The following is an 18,504-nucleotide window of genomic DNA, read 5'->3' on the forward strand; positions in this document are numbered from 1 at the left end:
GGGTCATTTAGCATTACTTAATACTGAGCTTGGGGGAAAATCTAATAAACCAACCACTAATCTTTGAACTTGGCGTAATTTTCTCTTTGCTATTTCCCAACATGTTGTGTCTTGTCCTTCCATCCCACTGAGAAATCCCTGGGGTGCTGGCAGAGGGAACTGGACGGCGGCAGCAATCTGACCGCAGCTCACACCGGCACCCAGGACACCGTGGCTGTGGCTGAGGGGTTGCAGTGTCCAAATGAGCTGTTGTGGAAGATATTTTGAGACTTGGAAATGAGCCTCTCAGAAAGGGTAACCTGTACTAAGAGACTATTGCCAAGCCACTCTAGGACTGGGGTCCTTGTAACAAAAGAAAATTAGATATTAATCTATTTATCTTAAGCAATGGCACTTACACCCTGCATGAAGTGTGCAGCTACAGTATGTTTTACAAGCAGATGAAAGCCTGACAGCATTTTCTCTCCTTTCCAAGGTAGAAAAGCCTCTTGCCACACCCCCAGGTGAGGGGATGTGATGCTGACCCAGGTGAAGGAAACCTCCAGGGCTGGGCTTTGGGAGCATCAGCAACAGTGAAATCCCAAAGTCTGACTTGGAAAAGAAAACAAGATCGCTTCCTCAGCTTATGGCAGCCTTGATGCTGACTAGACGTTGTGCTTCTATGATGTTGCATTTATCAAAGCATGATTCAGGCTTTTAACTGGCCCTTGGAGAATATCATTAACCCCATTTCACTGTGGGGAGGAAGCTGCTTTGCTGAGGCTGATGAGAGGGTGGCCAAGGTGGCTCTTAGAGATGATCCTTTGCCGTGCTGCTCACCCTCTTCAGAGGTGAGAGTTAACCTGGTCACTCTTTTTCTTCAGATGAAACATAGAAAAAAGGTAAAGGATCCTGGTTTGAGATGCAGAAGCCTCCATTTAGCTGAATATCTGTCTCATGTACAAACTCACTCACAGCACTGGGCAAGGATTTCAACCAAGTATATTTGTCCCAGCTAACTGGATTTTATTTATGCCCCTTTTAGTCTGTTCCTTTCTCAAGATTAAAAAAAAAACAACAACAAAAGTAAAAATAAAGTACAAAGGTCTCAAGAGAGCTCAACCTTTCCTCTCCCTGCTGCCTTTCCTGCAGAAATAGAAAATTCCCGCAGATTTCCTCTTGGGAATGGAAAAGACTGTAACAAGCACATTATTGGAGGTGAAGAGTCTTTTGGTCCACTTGCAGCTGCAGACTCTGGTCCCTCCTACAGGTCACCGCCCACCAGTGTGGGGAGGGCACTAAAGGGGACATCACCTTCCAACCCAGCTTAGGACAGACCCTTGTGCCAAGCCAAGTGCTGGCAGCAACAACATTCTGCAATAGATCTGTTTGAATCCTGGTCTGCAGTCCCCAGACTCATTTTTTCAGGTGCTGCGCTTTGTCCTCCAAGTTTTGGCCATTTTGGGGTGAGGGTGTCCTCTGCACTCTGGGGTGTTGGTGGTGGCAGGATGGGGCTTTGATGCCCCAGGAGGGCTTGGAGGGCAGCAGGAATAGTTGCACAGAGCAGGGACCACAGCACAGATCCAATCAAAGGAGTCCCAGTAAGAAAAAGGGGCAAAATCAGGGAAAAGCTGGGGAGAAATCTTCTTGCAGGGTGAAAGCGAGGTCAGAAAGCCAAGGCCAGAGCTGAGCTGCCCTGGCAGGCTGTGTTCCCTCGTTCTCATGGAAACAGGAGTGATGCCTTCCACCCTGGCTGTTTTCTCAGTTTATTTTTAAAGGCAGCTCCTGTTTACTCAGAGCAGCGTTTCGGCAGCCCCTTCCCAGGGAGGAGAAGGGAAGTATTGCAGGCAGAGGAGGGGCAGCTGCCCCCGTGCTGGGTGAGCACTATCTAATCGGGGGACGGCTGGACCCCCATAAATGGCAGTGCCAGCAAGGCCCAACCCCACGTGCTGAGGCTCTGGCAAGCCCGTGGTAGCTCCTGTGTCTGCTGTAGGTCAAAGTCATAGTCGGCAGAGGCCCGGAGCACAAGCTGGTATCTTTTGACTTCCCCTCTACACTGAGCAGACAAAGAATCTTCTAAATAAAAAGCCTCCCTTGGCCCATGCGCAGGAAGCAGCCGCCTTTGGAGTAGCTGGGTCGAGCAAGACACTTCCAAATCAGGGCATCCCAGTCCCGCTGTGGCCCTGACGCTGCCTGCGTGTGAGCACTGAATGGGGAGTGCTCTTCTCTCCCTGCGCTGCAAACGGGTGTCTGTCTGTTCCTATTAAAGGATATTGTTTAATCTCCAGCTGGGCTGATGCTCACGCAGGCTGGAAGCTGCAGCCCAGCAGAAATCCTTGGCAAGTCTCATTAGGACATCAGGCCTGTTTTGGGATGCCTGTGTTTCTTTCAAGGGTGGAGATCTGGGAGAGAGCAGGGTGCTGCTGTTACAGCCAGGTGTGCTTGCAGCAGAGCTGATGGGTCCCAGGAGCTGAGCCACCATCCCACTGCATGTGTGATGCACCCACAGGGCAGCATCCCCTGCCATGCCCTGCCCTGCCCTAGAACAGACCCAGACTGGTGTGGGCGTGTAAGACCCGCAATGCTCTGTGAGCCTGAATGTCACTCTGCAGGTGACAAGAACACAGGCCAGGAGAGAGGAATGTGTCATCAACCCCTTGGGGTTCTGCAGGACAACCTCCACCATGGGGGTGACAGGTTAGGTGAGCACCCACCAGACCTGAGGATCTAACATGGGGGGACTGCCCTGTGAGCGGGGTCACAGCACTCCAGTGCGCCCATCACTGGGAACCCCATCACCCAGCTGGCTTTGGGCCAGGCTCAAGGACACTTGGTAGGTGATAAAGCCTGTCACCATCACTGGCTGTGACCAAACGGTGCCAGCAGGCAGAGCACAGCCCTTCACTGACCAGCATTCGGTGACCTCCAACTGGGTCAGCCCAGGGTGACCCCTCAGCAGCAGGCTGCGGATGAGACTCCACATACCTCTGCAGCTGTATTTCCTTACCATTCATCTGCAGTCCATAGACCCAGTGCCACCACCGACTTACTGAAATTTGGGACCGATCTGTTTTAAGCCACAAGTGGTCTCTACTGTCACCTCAGAGTCCACAAAGCCGAATGGGGCCAAACTTGACATGATGTTTTCTGCAAAACATTAAGGTTTTTGCTGATGTGTTTACCCTCCTGAGGTTCAGTTTGGCCCAGAGGTTCACAAAAGCTGCAGGTGGTGATTTCTGGGAGCAGTGAGAGGGGATAAGAGCTCCCTTGCTTTTTCCCACATCCACACAAGGCACTGAGCTTTGCCTTTAGCTCAGGCACTGCCAGGTCTGGCCACCAGTGCACGGAGCCACCTCCACCCCTCCTGTCTTCTCCTCTCAGCTCCCCAAAGGCAAGGAGGGGGTGCAGGCTCATCACAGGAACAGATGATGTTTTCCATGGAAACAGATGCCTGCTTCAGCCACCGTGCTGTCTTTGTGCTGAGTTTGATCCCACCTATTCTGATTGTTATTATTTTCATAACTGTTTTTCCTGCAGACTTCTGGCGTGTTCTTTCTCCAAGAACTCATTACTTCAGCCCAGCCCACTCCCAGGGCTCTAAGGCTTCAAAAGGCATCTGACAGACCTGTCTTTCCTGGTGACAAGTGCTTCTTCCTTTGGATTCTCCAGGGACAATGTCTGCAGCACGTCAAAGGTAGGGAGGAGCTGCCCAAGAGAGCAGGACCATGGCCATGGCCATGGCCGGAGGGACAGAGTTCTGGCAGCCAGCCTGGGAACAGCTTGGGCTGGGGCAGGAGGGTAAGAGGTGATGCTCCTGCCTAGCACTGAATCAGAGGGGGCTTTGCTTCTTTGCCAAGGCAAAAAACATTTATTGAATTCAAGCATATGGGGGTCTAAGCAAGAGCTTAGATTTTTATGGATTGCTTTGGGCTAAGGGACTCACTAAACAGCTTGCTGCTTCCCTCTGTGGTGTGAGACAGTTATCCATACAGGGAGACTTCGGCATGCAGTCCCCAGCTCCTTCCCCTGGGACATGCACAGGACATCTCCAGTCCAGCTGATGCAATGGCCACGCTTCAGCTATAGCTAGGGCTTGTCAAGGACATGTACAGCCCTTTTCATCACCTTCAAACAGACACCAGATCCTTACAGTGAGCATCCAAAAGACTTTCTGACTCCCCAGAGACATCACTGGCTGACCATCTGTGTTGACTGAATATTTATGACCCCCATAAAGATCATCATCAGCTTGTACACAGGACAAATAGCCACAGGGCTGTGGTATTGTGCCTCCCCCTAGTTCTTTGATGAGTCTTATGACTACAAAATAAGTTTTGAAGGTCCTCCTTGCATACCGTTAACCTCTTTCTCTTCCCTTTTCCATGGGAGAAAATCTCAGGAAAGTTCTCATAGCATTGTGAAAAATTGTTGCTTCACTTTGCCAAGAAGAAAATTTGGGATGTTCTCAAACTACTCCACTTACATCTACCAACAGAGAGCTTTTGTTGTCCTACACTTCAGCATACCCACTCTCATCACAGCGGCCAGAATGAGATCTAACTTAAGGCTTGGGAAAGTCTGACTCCTACTCTTCCTGCCTTGTGACTGACACTTGCACAAGCTGCACCACTCCCGCTGTGTGAGATCAGGACCTTTCCTTCCTCTTTCACACAGGGGTCACTCTCAGCCACATAGAACATCAGCAGAAGAGCATCCAGACAGCCAAAGGAGAAATTGGTCTAGCAACAAAACAAAAAAACAGGGCTAAGAAGTGTCCTGGCCCAAATCCAATCTGGATTCAGACCAGACTAGAGAAATGAAACCAGCTGAGATAGGAAGAGACTTTTTGCTATGATTAGGCAGAGTTTTGTCCTGCACTCTCCAGCTCTCCCCTGCCCTGGGGCAGCACCACCACTGCCAGCCAGGGCTCTGTCATACAGGGTAAGACAGCAGCAGACCAGGGTGCCGTTCTGTGGAAAACCACATCTAGAGAACGATGTGCCAGGGAGTGATCTTATTTCTTGTGGGTACTCCCCCCTACCTGCCAGGCCCAACCCTTGCTGTGAGCAGGCAGCAGTGACCACTGTGACCATGCACTGGTGTCCCTGTTATAAGCACTGGGAGGAGGAACAAGTGACTGCCCTAAAACCTGACCCAGTCCTTCAGCAATGCCTGGGAAAGGGGAAGGAATTGCTGCTACTCCCTTTTCAAATCCATTGATCTATTACACCTGCTTGAAAACAGAAACTGATTATTGTATCACTCCAGCCTTTCCTTCTCTAGACCCTCCTCTGTTTTTGCTCAGTCTCCTGCTTCAGATATGGCCTAGTTAGGGACCCCCGTCACCTGCAAAGACAGATTTTAGTACCTTTTCCTGAATCTCAGCACACTCCAGGATTTTCCACATGGCAGCTGGTGAGTGGGATTGCTGGCAGGCCTTTTTGTCTCTGATGGCATCAAGGCTGAGCAGGGCTGTGTTTAGCTCCTACTGGGATTAACACCTCATTTCCTTTGCTGTCTGCCCCAGAAACATGAGGCAGAGGGGGCTGTGCGCCCTTCAGGCTCAACAGCAAATTGTACAGCACCACACAAGCCCTGGCAGCCATGGACTGAAGAACTGGTTTGGGAGCCCAAGATTTGCAGGTGACTGCACTCTGCACACACACACATGGATTTCTAAATGGGCACGAGCTGCTCATCAGAGCACCAGAGAGCTGGTGGAGGTCCTCACAAGCTGCACAAAGAAGGTCTGTGAGCTGAAGAAGCTGCTCATAGAATCACAGAATAGTTTGGGTTGGAAGGGACCTTACAGATCAATCAGTTCCAACCTCTCGGCTGTAGGCAGGGACACGTTCCAGTAGTTCAGGTTGCTCAAAGCCCTATCCAACATAGCCTAGAACAGTTTCAGGGACAGGACATCCACAGCTTGTTAGGGCCACCTTTTCCAAGGGCAATCTGCTTTTATGCCTCAGACTTTTGCTCTTGCACCAGAAGCCAGGCTGGAGGATGCTCTGCAGGCAGGGTGGGTGTCAGGCACCCCTTCAAGAAGAGACTGAGGTTTAGTTCTCAGCTTGATTATCATACCAGCCTAGGCAGTCACCCTCAGGACTGGGGGTGCCTCCTCTTCTGTGCTGCACTTCCACACCCTACAGCCTGTGAGGCATCCAGAAAATCCTCAAGCATAGCCAGTGTAACGGGTACAATCAGCATAACCACAAACTTCAATGCGATGCCATGCTGATCAAAGCTTTACTTCCAGGTTTTTGTTTTTTTTCATTTAGTAGCATGTCTATCTTTGGTTCAGTCCAAATTTAGGACTTGTTTTCAGCTCCTGCCTTCCCTGAACTGTGCTGCTAGATCAATGAAACTCAGCTTTGCAATGAAATGTGGAACACTACCACTTCCAAGACAGAAAACTGGGAAAAGGCATCATCTGAGTGACAAAAAAAGACAAGGATGAAACATTCTTTATTCTCACATGTTGTTGGAGGACAGAAGGGGAGGGTAAGGTAGAAGTAACAGTAAGTTAATGAGAAATGCTGGATGCTGGTTAAATAAACAGCGTGTGTCCCCATAAACCTTGGCTCTCATCCCTCTGCTTTATTTTTATCCTTGACAAACGCTTTTGTCACTGCCTTTACTTATACTGCTTTGCAAAGGTGTTTCCACATTTCCCTGCTTCAGCAGATTTAACCAGATATAAGACAATTTTTTCCCCTCACTATTTCATATCATGCAATGCCCACCCTGGCAAACCAAGCTCATCATGTCAGAGATGGAAAGAAAACTGGAGAAGAGTCTTTGCCATTTTAAGTTACCCAAGCTATTAGGTGCACAAACCAGAGCTCAGCTCCCCTTTGTGCACAGGGTAGTTCATCCCTATTCCAATACTGTTCACCCTGAGTGCAGCTCGGACCTGGAAAGTGACCTTTTAATGGGACCTCCCTCTTGATCAGCAGTTCAGGTCCCTGCTGTGACCTGTCACAGTTTTTGGGCTGGTTTCTCAGAGAAAAAGCGTTACATAGCCACACTGTGTTTGAGCACTTGGGCTCAGTCTGTCCTGCATGTAGCTGTGGAACATGCAAGGTGGCCAGGTCAGGGATAAACCTTCCTGCTTGTCCCCTGACAGAGCTCAGAGGAGGAACAGGCCTCTCCCTGCAGCCCCTGTCGGCTGCAGCTTCACCCCAGGAGCTGTTTGCTCCAGCAGAGTGTGAGACAATATGGGAAATGGTGTGCTGAGCCCCAGACTCAAACCCACACAAGCCAAGGAGCATTTGAGGTGCTGCTCACTGAGCTCCTATTCTGCCACTGGTAAGCTCCCACCATTGCTCCCTTTTCACCTTTTGATGTCTCTCAGAAGCGGAGCCAAAGGGCCACAGGGGAGGAACACGGGTGTGGTTTCCTCCAGCAACACAGCCAAGGACAAGCTTTTCCTTCTGCTTATGGTGGCCTCACAGTGAGAGCAAGGCTGCTCCCTGAAGAGCCAGGACAGCCCTGCCCCTGCTCATTAGCAGAGCCCACACAGCCCCTTGCTGGGGTGTCCTGTACATGCTGCCCACCACTGTGCAGGCCCCCAGGTATGAAGAGTGGGGCTTGGATTCCCTAATGAGAGGGCTGGAAAACACCCAGGAACTGAAGTAATTCAGAACTGGTGACTCTCTTCCTCCTATTGTAGGAACTGCTCTAAATTCAACCATTCATTACCTTAATTGAGCTAAACTGTCCTCCAGACCTGAAGATTCACTTCAGCAACTGAACACTAAAGAGTCCCATTGCACTTGCCATGCTCTGTACCACAGACTAGCATGGAGATGCTTCAGGGGCTTTGGAGCACTTGCCCCCTTTTCCAAGCTGGAAGGGCACTCACAGATCTGGTCTGGAGAGACTCATAGAGTTCTGACACCACAGGAGATCACAAAAAGGGACTGTCCCTTGAAGCGAGACTCAGCTCCAAGTGCTCAGCCAAGGCTTGTCTCTGGAGATAAGGAAAAAGCAACAAGTTTTAGAAGCCAGGAATAAAGAGGTTCATCAAGGGGTCAGTTAGATAAAACCACTAAAATATATTTGACCCAATGAATTTGCTCAGGTGGCTGCTCCCAGACTAGTCATGAGGAACAGAACTTCCCATACAGCAAAGATCTGCTTTTGCTGCTCCCACTAGAGTCACACATGGAGCAGTGAGTGACTCCCACCGCAACCAATGCTCCAGGCATTGCCTTGGGAGGCTCAGAAAAAGGCTCAGCAGCACCAGGACGAGGGGATGAGACACAGGGCTCCTGCACAGAAAAAACACAGAGGAGCCCAAGATCAAGCAAAATAAACAGCTCCTCCATTTCTACGTGCCAAATCCAAACATCCCAATGATAAATATTAGTACCAGCCACTATTAATTCCCCAACAGCAAAACTTGGATTGTAATACAAGTGAAAGCCAGAGCAAAATATGTGATTTGAAAAAAATCCTGAGCAAATAAGGAAGTTTCACTTCTTGCCTACTTGAAGCACAAGTGACATGATTTGTTTGAAGAATAAAACAGACTGCAGGCATGGAAAATGCCAGACATAAGGCATTAGAGAACTACTAATATAAAGGGCAAGTGATCCTAGGTTATTTTAGAAAAGGCTGGCTGCACTTTACAGCCTCAATTAGATTGACGAAGAGCAAAATAGCTTCAGTAACTAAATTTCCAAACAAACAAAGGTTTTTCCTTGTAAAATATTCTACATCACTTTTGTCCTTCTCAGCAGAAAAACTGCCCAACATGGTTGTTTTCTAGGAAAGGAGACTGAATAAGGCTTGACAAAGAAGTGGAAAAGGGTTTTACAGCCTTACAGGTTTTCTATGGCAAAGGTAAAGCCCACTGAAACCACACCTCAGCTCCAAAAGCAATAAAATATAATGGAAAATGAAATGTAACACTGGAGTCTATTTCAAGCAGAAAAATACACTACTTCCATCAATATCTTATGGCCCATCTTCTTCCCTAATGCTTTTAAGTCAAAGTTGCCCAGTGGATGGTAGGAGCGATAACCAAAGTGAAATCGAATGGAGTGAGTGATCCTTGGAGCTCTTCTCTCACAGTACTCCAGTACTCCAAATGAACCCCAGTCAGAGCTGTTTCTGCATTTGAGAGACATCCTGTGGCCACTGCAGACACTGCAGCGCCGCCGTGCACTTGCCTTGCCTCTCAGAAGGGACCATCCACTCATCCCATCCAGCCCTGGTCTTGCCGGGCAGCCTCCAGCATCTCCCACACCACCAGCCCCTGCTCCTGCTCCTCCGGGCACCCCACACACAGGACAATGACAGCAACACCTCCAAGCTCGCATCAGGTGCTGTTTTCGCATCTATGTGGAAACACGTGCAAAAGTGCTTCACTTCGTGCCTTTTGGCTGGGTAAGCCAGAGGGAGGAAATAATTCCACGCTTAGAAACTTTGGTGTTAGTTGGTTACAGAGCTCATGTCGAGCTGAGGTCTCTGTAAGACACCTCCAGGCAAACAGGACTTTACCTCAAGACAGGCAAATGACTGAAAACCCTGAGATTGTAACACCAGCAGCAATTTACTTTCTGATTTAGCATCCCTCTCTGTTTCAACAGAATTCTTCTCATAGTGAGGTATTTTGTTATCTGATTTTATTCACCTAATACATTCAAGTTTTGTCAGCAACTACAAGGAAACACAAACTGTAGGAATATTTTGGTTGTATGCCCTGAATTTTTTAAGGATGTTAAATGATAACATAAGGATATTAATGGAGTGAGAACTGCAACATTTCTATGCCTTGAAATTCCATGCTGTGGTTCCCACAGCAACCATAACCATGGCCACTCCACATGGATTTTACATCTGAGTCTGAGTACACAGTTCCAAGTGCTCAACATATAAGCAATAACCAAGCAAAACCATTTCTTTCCTCTGCAATAAACATCTTACCTGCCAAGTCACAACTACTACAAGATGTCTAATGGCCCTTGCAGGTGAACTCCCCAACAACTGACAATTAGTGCTCTGAACTTGGCTTCTGTGCACAGGTATTTTACAGGATTCATAGTATTGGTGTTGACACCTTTCTGTTTTCAGTTATTGCTGGAACACAAGAGCCCACTGTTTGTACTGAAGGTTAAAACATTCTTAGAAGGGTAAAAGTTAAGGGTTTTTCAAATTCCCTTGCTTCACATACCACACTGTTTCAGCTTCAGAAGCATGAAGTGGTGAAGAAACTGCTCCTTCATGGTTTTGCTCATTTTATCCAGTCCTTTGCTTGGAGGCAGTACTTGGTAGTGCTCTAAGAAGAGACTGGCAGAAACAGGAGCATGAAAACCATGAACTGCTACCAGTAAGTTTACTAGTTTGCCTTTTTCTACTCTTGTTTGCCAGAAGGAGCACACACAAGAGCAATTACTGTACTCACCTTGTTCTTGGTTTTCTCTAAGGATTTCCTGCTGCTGTAATGCAGGACTCTGATAGGCCTTAGGTATTGTTATGGGTTCACCTAGGTGGGCCTAAATTCGGTATAAAGAAGTTGAACTTCTAAAAAAATTCTTATTTATTGCACTAGGTTGGGCTTTTTCCAAAGCTCACACCCCTTCCTCCTGGATAAGTTTATTCTCTGAAGCAATGGAGTAATGGTCAGTGGTGAAATCAGTGAAACAACTCACTGTTACTGGAGGGAAGAACTCCAAAGGCGGAATTTTCACAACCCCACTGCATCAGTGTGTCAGATCAGGGGCTTAATTGGCAGCACCAGTGATCTGTAATAACATGAGCCTGTCTTCACTGGAAAGCTCCAGGGTTTTTCTATGAAAACTTACAGAAATGAGATTGCACGGACAGTTTCAAGTCTACATGTTTAAAACCAAATGTTAATTTACAGTGCTATCAGCTTTCCAAAACTCTATTTATTTCAAAAGATTTGCAATGTGAATGACACCCCCCCCCCAGATAACAGAAATACCATCTACTACCAAGATTCTCTAAATATTTAACTCTTTAGGTTACTAGTAAAGATGTGGTCTTGGATAGTTGGTAACAGCAAGAAACACCCAACCAGCCCACCCTTGAAACACAGTGACACCCGTTCACAGGGGCCTCTGCCCATGCCCAGGGAGGTACCTGAGCCCTTCAGGAACAGAGGCCACCCTGATCAAGCAGGTTTTTACTCGAACCCGCCTTGTACAAACTGCTGCTCCAGACCAGGGCTCACAGAGAAAATGGCTCTGGGTTGGCTGCAGTCCTAATTAAATTGCAATCCACAACATGGTCTATGACACAGAAGCTGTGGGAAATACTGATTAAAAGCCTCTACACATTATCCCAACGGGGCCATGTACAGCTGTGCTTTTAACTGAACTGGAGAGATTCTCTATTTAAATTGCAGATCTGCTGCAATCTTCCCATATGACTAGAAGGACTCCTGAACCTAGCATTTCATTTCTGCAACATCCACACAGCGATACTAACTTCAGATTTTTAAAAAAATAATCTTATTTATCTTGACATGAAATGCTGTAATTAAAAAAAAAATAGAATACAGTACCTCATTATATTTTATCTTGAAACCTCACTGTAATAAAAGAGAAAAAAGTTAACTTTACCCAAATTTGTACTAAAAATCATTGAACCCACAAGGGTGGACCAGATGTTGCAGCCTGAATAGAAAGTGTGCAAAACACTTAGACCAGCAGGACTAGCTGTTCCTCTAGCCTACCTCTCTCTAATTCTCAACAGTCAAGCACCTCAGACCTTGTGCAGAGGTCAAACAGACTGAAGTGTTTTAGAAATCCTAAGTACAGGGAAGGTTTGCATGAGAAAAAGTCTATCTTGACTTGTTTGTTCCCTCAGTGTTCAGATATTTATTTTATATATGTATGTTTAAAACCTTTTATTTAATGTAGTAAAACCCCCACATCTCAAACTTTAAGATATTTTTCTCTGCCAGATCCAGCAATTAAAAGAAATCTTCAGAGCATGACAAACCTTCAGTCAAGAGCCCATTACCAACACACCCCAACACACCACTTGGACCACACATTCCAGGACACCAGTCACGTCACTACAGAACAACACTTCTTGGTTGCTACTCACATGTCCCAAAACACCCAGGGCTCGCTGCTACCTCCTCATCACACAATGACTTCTGATTACTTTTAAAACTTGCCATTTAAGGAGAGAAAAACCAGCTGTGGTTCTGCAGAATCCCATCAGCAGCAGTGCCTGCAAACCTACACAGATTCCCAGGGAATATGAACAGGTAAAAGGCCCGTGTTTGGGAAGAAGTTCATCTTTGGTTTGGAGAGCTGAAGAAAGCATTTTTCCTTCCCAGGCAACTCCCAGAGGCCCGAACACCAAGTATGCAGTGTGCTAAAGAAACAAGGGCATATTCCTGCAACTCAGTAATTTCACAAGGCATTTGGGAAGGAAGCTGTTAAAAATCTGTTTCTGATTATAAGTCATTATTTTAATACCTCAAATAAAGATTTACTCTGAAAGAACATTTTGAGAACACTTAAAAAAAAACCCCTCGACGTACAAACTTTAAATATCCAAAGAATGATAGTGGTGCACTTTTTTTAGAAATACTTAAATACTTAACAGGTGAAGTAAGAAGAGAGTATTTCAGAAAACATTTAATATGAAACCTTTTGGAACTTCCATCGATACAGATTTACATCATTTATCAGAACACTTTTTCAGTTCAGACAACAAAGTGCACTGCCGGGTGAAAAAAATACATTTGGAGGAGTGCTTAAAACGTAGGAAGTGAAAGGATAGGTGACCATTCACCTGAGAAAGTACAATGACTGCCCTGAAATGTCTTATTGCTATTACAAAATGGAGTTTTCATGGAAAAAACCATACTGAGCAGCACAGGCACGGGCAGAGCACTGAAAGCCAACTGAACTCCGGTAGCACCTGGAGTTCTCAAGCCATGGCATGATACAGAATATACAGAGAATAAAATGTAAATTCAGGAATATTTACTACATTTAACAACTATGATTACCCTTTAAACTAGCATAATCAATATCAATGCTTAGGGGGAAAGAGAGGGGAAGTCTGCTGCCTTCACAGACTACAGATCACAAGAACTAACTTGCAAAATATTAAGGACTTTGCATTTTCACCTCGGGTCAAATCTGAACTGTGTACTATGAGTAACTATTAGCTCACTGCAAATTTAAAATGCAAATTTAGGCTCCAGTTTAAAGCACATGTTAAGTACATGCTTAAGTGCTTCACTGAAATAAAACCACAAAACATTAATACAAAAATTCAAGTAGATAATGCAGGATATTATCTACACAAGTCCTCCATGAAATAAACCACTATCAGTAGGAAACAATGCATGAAGAAATCTCTTCATCCTAGTTTGCAAAATCAGATGTGGCTCACTGCAGTGATGGTTAAAAAATGGGGACTATCCCAGAACAGCTTCATGTCCTACCGACAGCCAGTTGGCCATCAGAGGGTTCATCAAGGGCAGGTTTCCACACTGCTTGTTACCAGAGGACGGTGGATTTCTCTCGGCAGCAGGAGCCAGAGACACAACTGGCCCAGAGCCATCAAAAGCAACACACCCCGAGCCAAAGGGAAGCACGCTGGAAGGGAGCTGCAAGGAGAAGCTTTAACTGCTACTGCCTATGGCTGCTGTTCAGCAAGTTGGGACATTACAACACAGGGAGATCAGTAGCCAATTTGATTCCCACTTTTGGGTTTCAATACTCTGTGTGTGCCCAGGACAAAGGGACAGCACTGCCCTACCTGCAGCGAGACTTCAGAGCGCACCGGCGATGTGGCGGCTTGCAGTGAAGTATGGCCTTTATTTGAGAGCGCCTTTGTGCTTTGTATCAGTCTGACCTAGTCTAAGGCAGAAAACTTGCTCTGAAAGAAAAGTCACTAGTCAGCAATTAGCACCTCCTTTTAGACGGCCCCATTCTCCACAGGAACAACAGCGAAGTGTTCTCAGCTGCAATCAAGACCCATAAGCCAAAAGGACAAAGATACAATTTTAGTAGTTTAGCAAAAGCAGAAGAATGGAAGCGTTTACCCAAATATTAATCCACAAATTAACTACATTATTAAAATTTGATTCAGACTTAAATAATAAATAGGTGGGCAAAATATAATGCCAGACTTACTCAGTAAAAGTGGATTTTTAATAATCTCATGAGATCTACTTAGAAAACAGGACTAATAATGTTCACAACCGTAAATCCAAACCCTTCACACACTTTTTTTTTCTTAACACAGCAGTGAACTGTAAACCTGCGTTTACTGGTTATCGCTTCAGTCATTTTAAATATTAACTCAAGTGTTTCCTCCTTGGCCATTTCAATTTTTAGCACCAAAAGTAGCCCAAAAAGAGGTACTGGTACAGCTCGATGTTGTAAATGAATTGTTTACATAGAATACTTTATATATTACACACATACTGTACATTCACACATCCACACAAACAGGAGGCATATTTAAATGAATATATTCTGTGTTTCAATTTGTTGTCAAAGAGCAATGGAAATAAAGCAGAAGGGGTAATATTTTACATAGTAGGCAACTTTAATGCTGTAGTGCACTTATAAAAAAGTCCAACTCTCCCTCCCAGCTCAGCAGCTTTTTTTTTTATATCACTATTCAGAAGGATGCAGAAGTTATTGCCTAAATGTTATTCTATACATTTCCATCGGAATTCTCAAAAACACTTGAAATTACTAACTAATTTACAACTTAACTATGTTTTTTTGTTACAGCTTTAACTCATTGGCAATTTTGGAAGCAATGTTTTTGAAAGCTATGGATGTTCCCGATATCCGCTTAAAGCGAACTCCATTCAGGGACAGTCTTGGCAGTTTACACACCTCCATCTCCCACTGTACAAGGTTTTCCGCGTGCCCATCTCCATGGACACAGAAAAGCAAGAAACGCTCTCTTTGTTCATAGTCACAATTATTGGCATCCAGGACCTTTCGTATTTCCCTCATCATGTCATTGGGATCCATGGAGCTGGTGGTTTTCATGCTCCAGGTAAAACGCAGCGACCGAGGCTTGGCTTCCTTGTTCTCATCCTTCTGATCCACAGCTACATTGCGGCTGAAAGACAGGAATTTATGAGTTAGCAGGGCCGGTCACCTGCCCCACGGGTCACATTAGTGAAGCAAACTAACACTCAACACACACTACTGGTATTAGAGCAGCATCTGGAGGCTCCAGCCACGAGCCAAACCCCGCTTTCCCAGGTGCTGTACACACACAGTCAGGGTAAAGCATGAGCTGCAGGGGCTGAAACAAAGGTATGGCACAATGTGTGACACAACTGGAAGTCACTGGGTTCAGCAGCATAAGGGGAATGAGTTTCTGGAGGCAGAACTACATGCATCACCTACAAGTTGATTTTAAGGCAGGTTCTTGGGCCATGTGGACAGCTGAAACACCAGCTCTGTGCTAGAAGTTTCTGGAACATTCAAATAGCAGCTACTTGCGACAAAAGAGTGCTCAGGGAGTGCTAGTCCATGTTAAGTGCTCACTTAGACGCAAAGGAGTGAGAGCCCACGCACGAAAGTGCTGCGGGTTCCCCTGCACCTGCTGTACAGCAGGTTGGAGACCAATAACTGAGAGAGTCCACAGAGTCACAGAGTAGTTGGCTGGAAGCACGAGGAAGGACAGCAGGACCAGGGTCACCCATCTGCTGCCCTGGGGCCAACATGCACCCCCAGATCTGGACTGGTGCAGTTACACCCTGGCCTTCCTGTGCTGGTGTGTTTGAGACGATCCCTCCAGACATACACACTGCAGCATACTGGGCTTGCCTTCAACAGGGAGGAGATGCTTCATCTTAAGTTGGTCAGTAATTTGTTACATACCAACGACTGAAAGAGGTAAAGTGATGAAGTCTTTTGTGGCTACAAGCTCTGCAGTGAAGTGCCTCTGAGGCTGACATGCAGGAAGGAGAGCTGAAGTCATTATTAGACAACCCCTCAATGTAGTTTGCAAAGATGATGAATAAGAGTTACCATTGCTATCACAGTTTTAAGGGAGAAAGCACAAAATATTGAGCCTGTGTTTCCAAAGTCTGCAACCTTTTCTTTGATTGGTTTTTGTTTTTCAAATAAAGAAGCTTTTCCTATTGTAAGGATAAGTAAAGTTATACAGGACAAAGGAAAGAAACGTTCCAGAAATTTCTAGTTGGCAATCATTCTTCTACTTCAATTAAAATCAGTGGTCACACAGCTAAAGAGTAAGGAACTAAATCTGGCCCTCCAGGGAAAAACTACAGATTTGCTTTGTGAATATTTGTACACCATCAGTTGCCTCTTCAAATTTAGTTAAATATGTTGACTGTCATACTGAGCTATTTCCTGAAAGCAGCTAACCTAACTGACCCCAAACCATGCAGTTTAAGTCTCATGTTGAGCCTCCAAGTTCAATTTACAATATTAAGACAAGATGCTCTTTAAAACAGTTGGCAAGGAATTTTTAGTTACCCAATATTTTAATTCTACTACCACGAAGCAGGCAATTATGAAAAAGTTAAATAAAAAGTGATAGCAAGGCCACAACTAAATAAATATATTTTAAAAAGAGAATTATTTCATAATTTCCCTTCTATTAAAAGACTTCCAGTGACTCTGAGAGTCATAGGACTAGGCTGTCAAATCCAGCTATGTGATTTGACAGATGTTATAAAATTCATCAAGCAAATTAAAGAGTATTTTGCTTCAAGGTTTTAACTTATTAAGGCTGTAAGGGGCCAGGGGAAAAACAACTTTTATTCAATGCTGATGTTATTTTTTAAAGCTTTTCCTATTTCAAAACTGTTGGCAAATCCAGCACAAGTTCGATAATTTTCTGAAATGCTGATTTTGGATGAAGAGTATAACATCAAAAATATTTAACTACCCCTGATTCTGGAGATGAGAATCAGTGGTTATTCCACACATTTGCAGCCTCACTAGAGACCACTTATCTCCACATCTACATGACAACAGCAACTTAAAATTACTAAAATGCAAAAAAAGAATTAAAAAAATTTAAAAAAATCACCAAACCACCACACACGGAAGAGGCAACAGGAAAGATGAAAGTTTAGAATCAGTCACTATTTTAATAGCTGTTTTGCAGACAAAAAGGCTTCTTTGTTTAGTTTTAATGACTTACACGAAACAAAAGCTGCTGCCTGAAGCCACTATGCCACATAATCAAGGGGAGAAAGGTTCAAACTCACCTAAGTAACATTTTAAACAAAGATTTTACCCTCACCTTGAGCCCTCAAATCTCCCGTTCCTCTCATATTCAGTCGGGAGCCTCATTGAAAAGAATGCAGAAGCAAAGGAAGTGGGAAAGAGAAGACAAATCTTACACTACAATATACAACATCTGAGTAGCTGCTAAAAGATACTGCAATCATACCAAAGATGTATTAAAATACAAATCAACAAAGATGTAAAGAACTTTGTATGTTAGGGCAAACTCAGAATATAACATCTTGTCAAATCAAATAGAAGTCTCTAAACTACAGTTTTTAAAATGACCATAACTGATTTTATCAGTGTAAATCTATATATTAAATCTGTGGAACTAACTCAATAAAGTTGAAATTCTAAAAGCAGAAAATGTGAAACTAAAGTTATAAAGCATACTGAAGTGATTGTATTACTTAGTAAGTAACTCCTACTAGAGAGATAACTCCCAATTACTTTTAGGCTAATGATATTTAAACGTTTTATCTGGGAATAAGATACATATTTGAAAAGAAACCCCCTATTTACAGACAAGTCTGATCACCCTGTGTATTTGCATGCACATCAGATCTGAGGTGTTTAAACAATACCAAAATACCTTAATGCAAAAGTAGATGCATAAACATTTTAATGGAAGTTTGAGAGGCAAATCCAAGATTTCTCAAGTTGTGGTAACTGCATCCTATTAATTCCCACACTGATGCACCTTCCAAACCCAAGAGCAAGGTCAAACTTTCTTCTTGCATTGCTTAAAGCTTCATTGCAGATCACTACCACTTTTTAAAGGCCCAGAATCAAGAAGAATTGAGGGGAAATTTATCACCCTTCACCTTCCTATTATTACCATAGCATGGCTCAGCATTAATTCTGCTCAGAGGGGTGCTGCCTGTACAGTGCTCCTATCAAGAGTATCAAGGTAGTTCTTGGCCTCCCTGAATAACGTAAATTATTACAGCAGTTTGGCTGACAGATGTCTAGTGTCAGCAATGTGCTGCACAGTGGTATTTATATCAGGGTGTGGGGGGTGTTATGAGGCTTAATTTCTTCCTTTCCTTCCTTTTGAAGGCTGTGGTGAGAGATCAGCCCTGTAAGAAGACTCTGGCAGTCCCTGTCACAAGGGACCAGGTGCTGTGCAGGCACAGCAAGGGGCTGCTCATCGGCCACAGAGGCAGCTCAAATCCAAATGTACATGATATTGCAATGCAACTGCACCTAATAAAGTGGGAAGCTACTCAGCTACGAGCTGCTTTCACAGCAGCATCTGACCAGACACAGCTCTCCGAGGTAC

General features: G+C 45.0%; 1 protein-coding gene across 12 annotated transcripts in view; it reads right to left on the minus strand.

Annotated features, from left to right (window-relative positions):
- Positions 1-12,595: 12,595 nt before the first annotated feature.
- The window catches only part of MARK3 (microtubule affinity regulating kinase 3), a 62,286-nt gene continuing 56,377 nt past the window's right edge, over positions 12,596-18,504 (minus strand). For 7 of the 12 annotated variants that reach the window (XM_071557444.1, XM_071557443.1, XM_071557448.1 and 4 more), the window contains 2 exons: positions 17,236-17,280; positions 12,596-15,069 (listed from right to left, as the gene is read on the minus strand). In XM_071557444.1, the coding sequence (XP_071413545.1) occupies positions 14,724-15,069; positions 17,236-17,280 (391 nt within the window). In that variant the 3' untranslated portion in view covers positions 12,596-14,723. The remainder of the gene's footprint in view (positions 15,070-17,235; positions 17,281-18,504) is intronic. The other 5 variants (XM_071557449.1, XM_071557447.1, XM_071557453.1 and 2 more) reach the window with 1 other exon arrangement.

The sequence above is a fragment of the Pithys albifrons genome, chromosome 6 (assembly GCF_047495875.1).
Source record: "Pithys albifrons albifrons isolate INPA30051 chromosome 6, PitAlb_v1, whole genome shotgun sequence".
Lineage (NCBI taxonomy): Eukaryota > Metazoa > Chordata > Aves > Passeriformes > Thamnophilidae > Pithys > Pithys albifrons.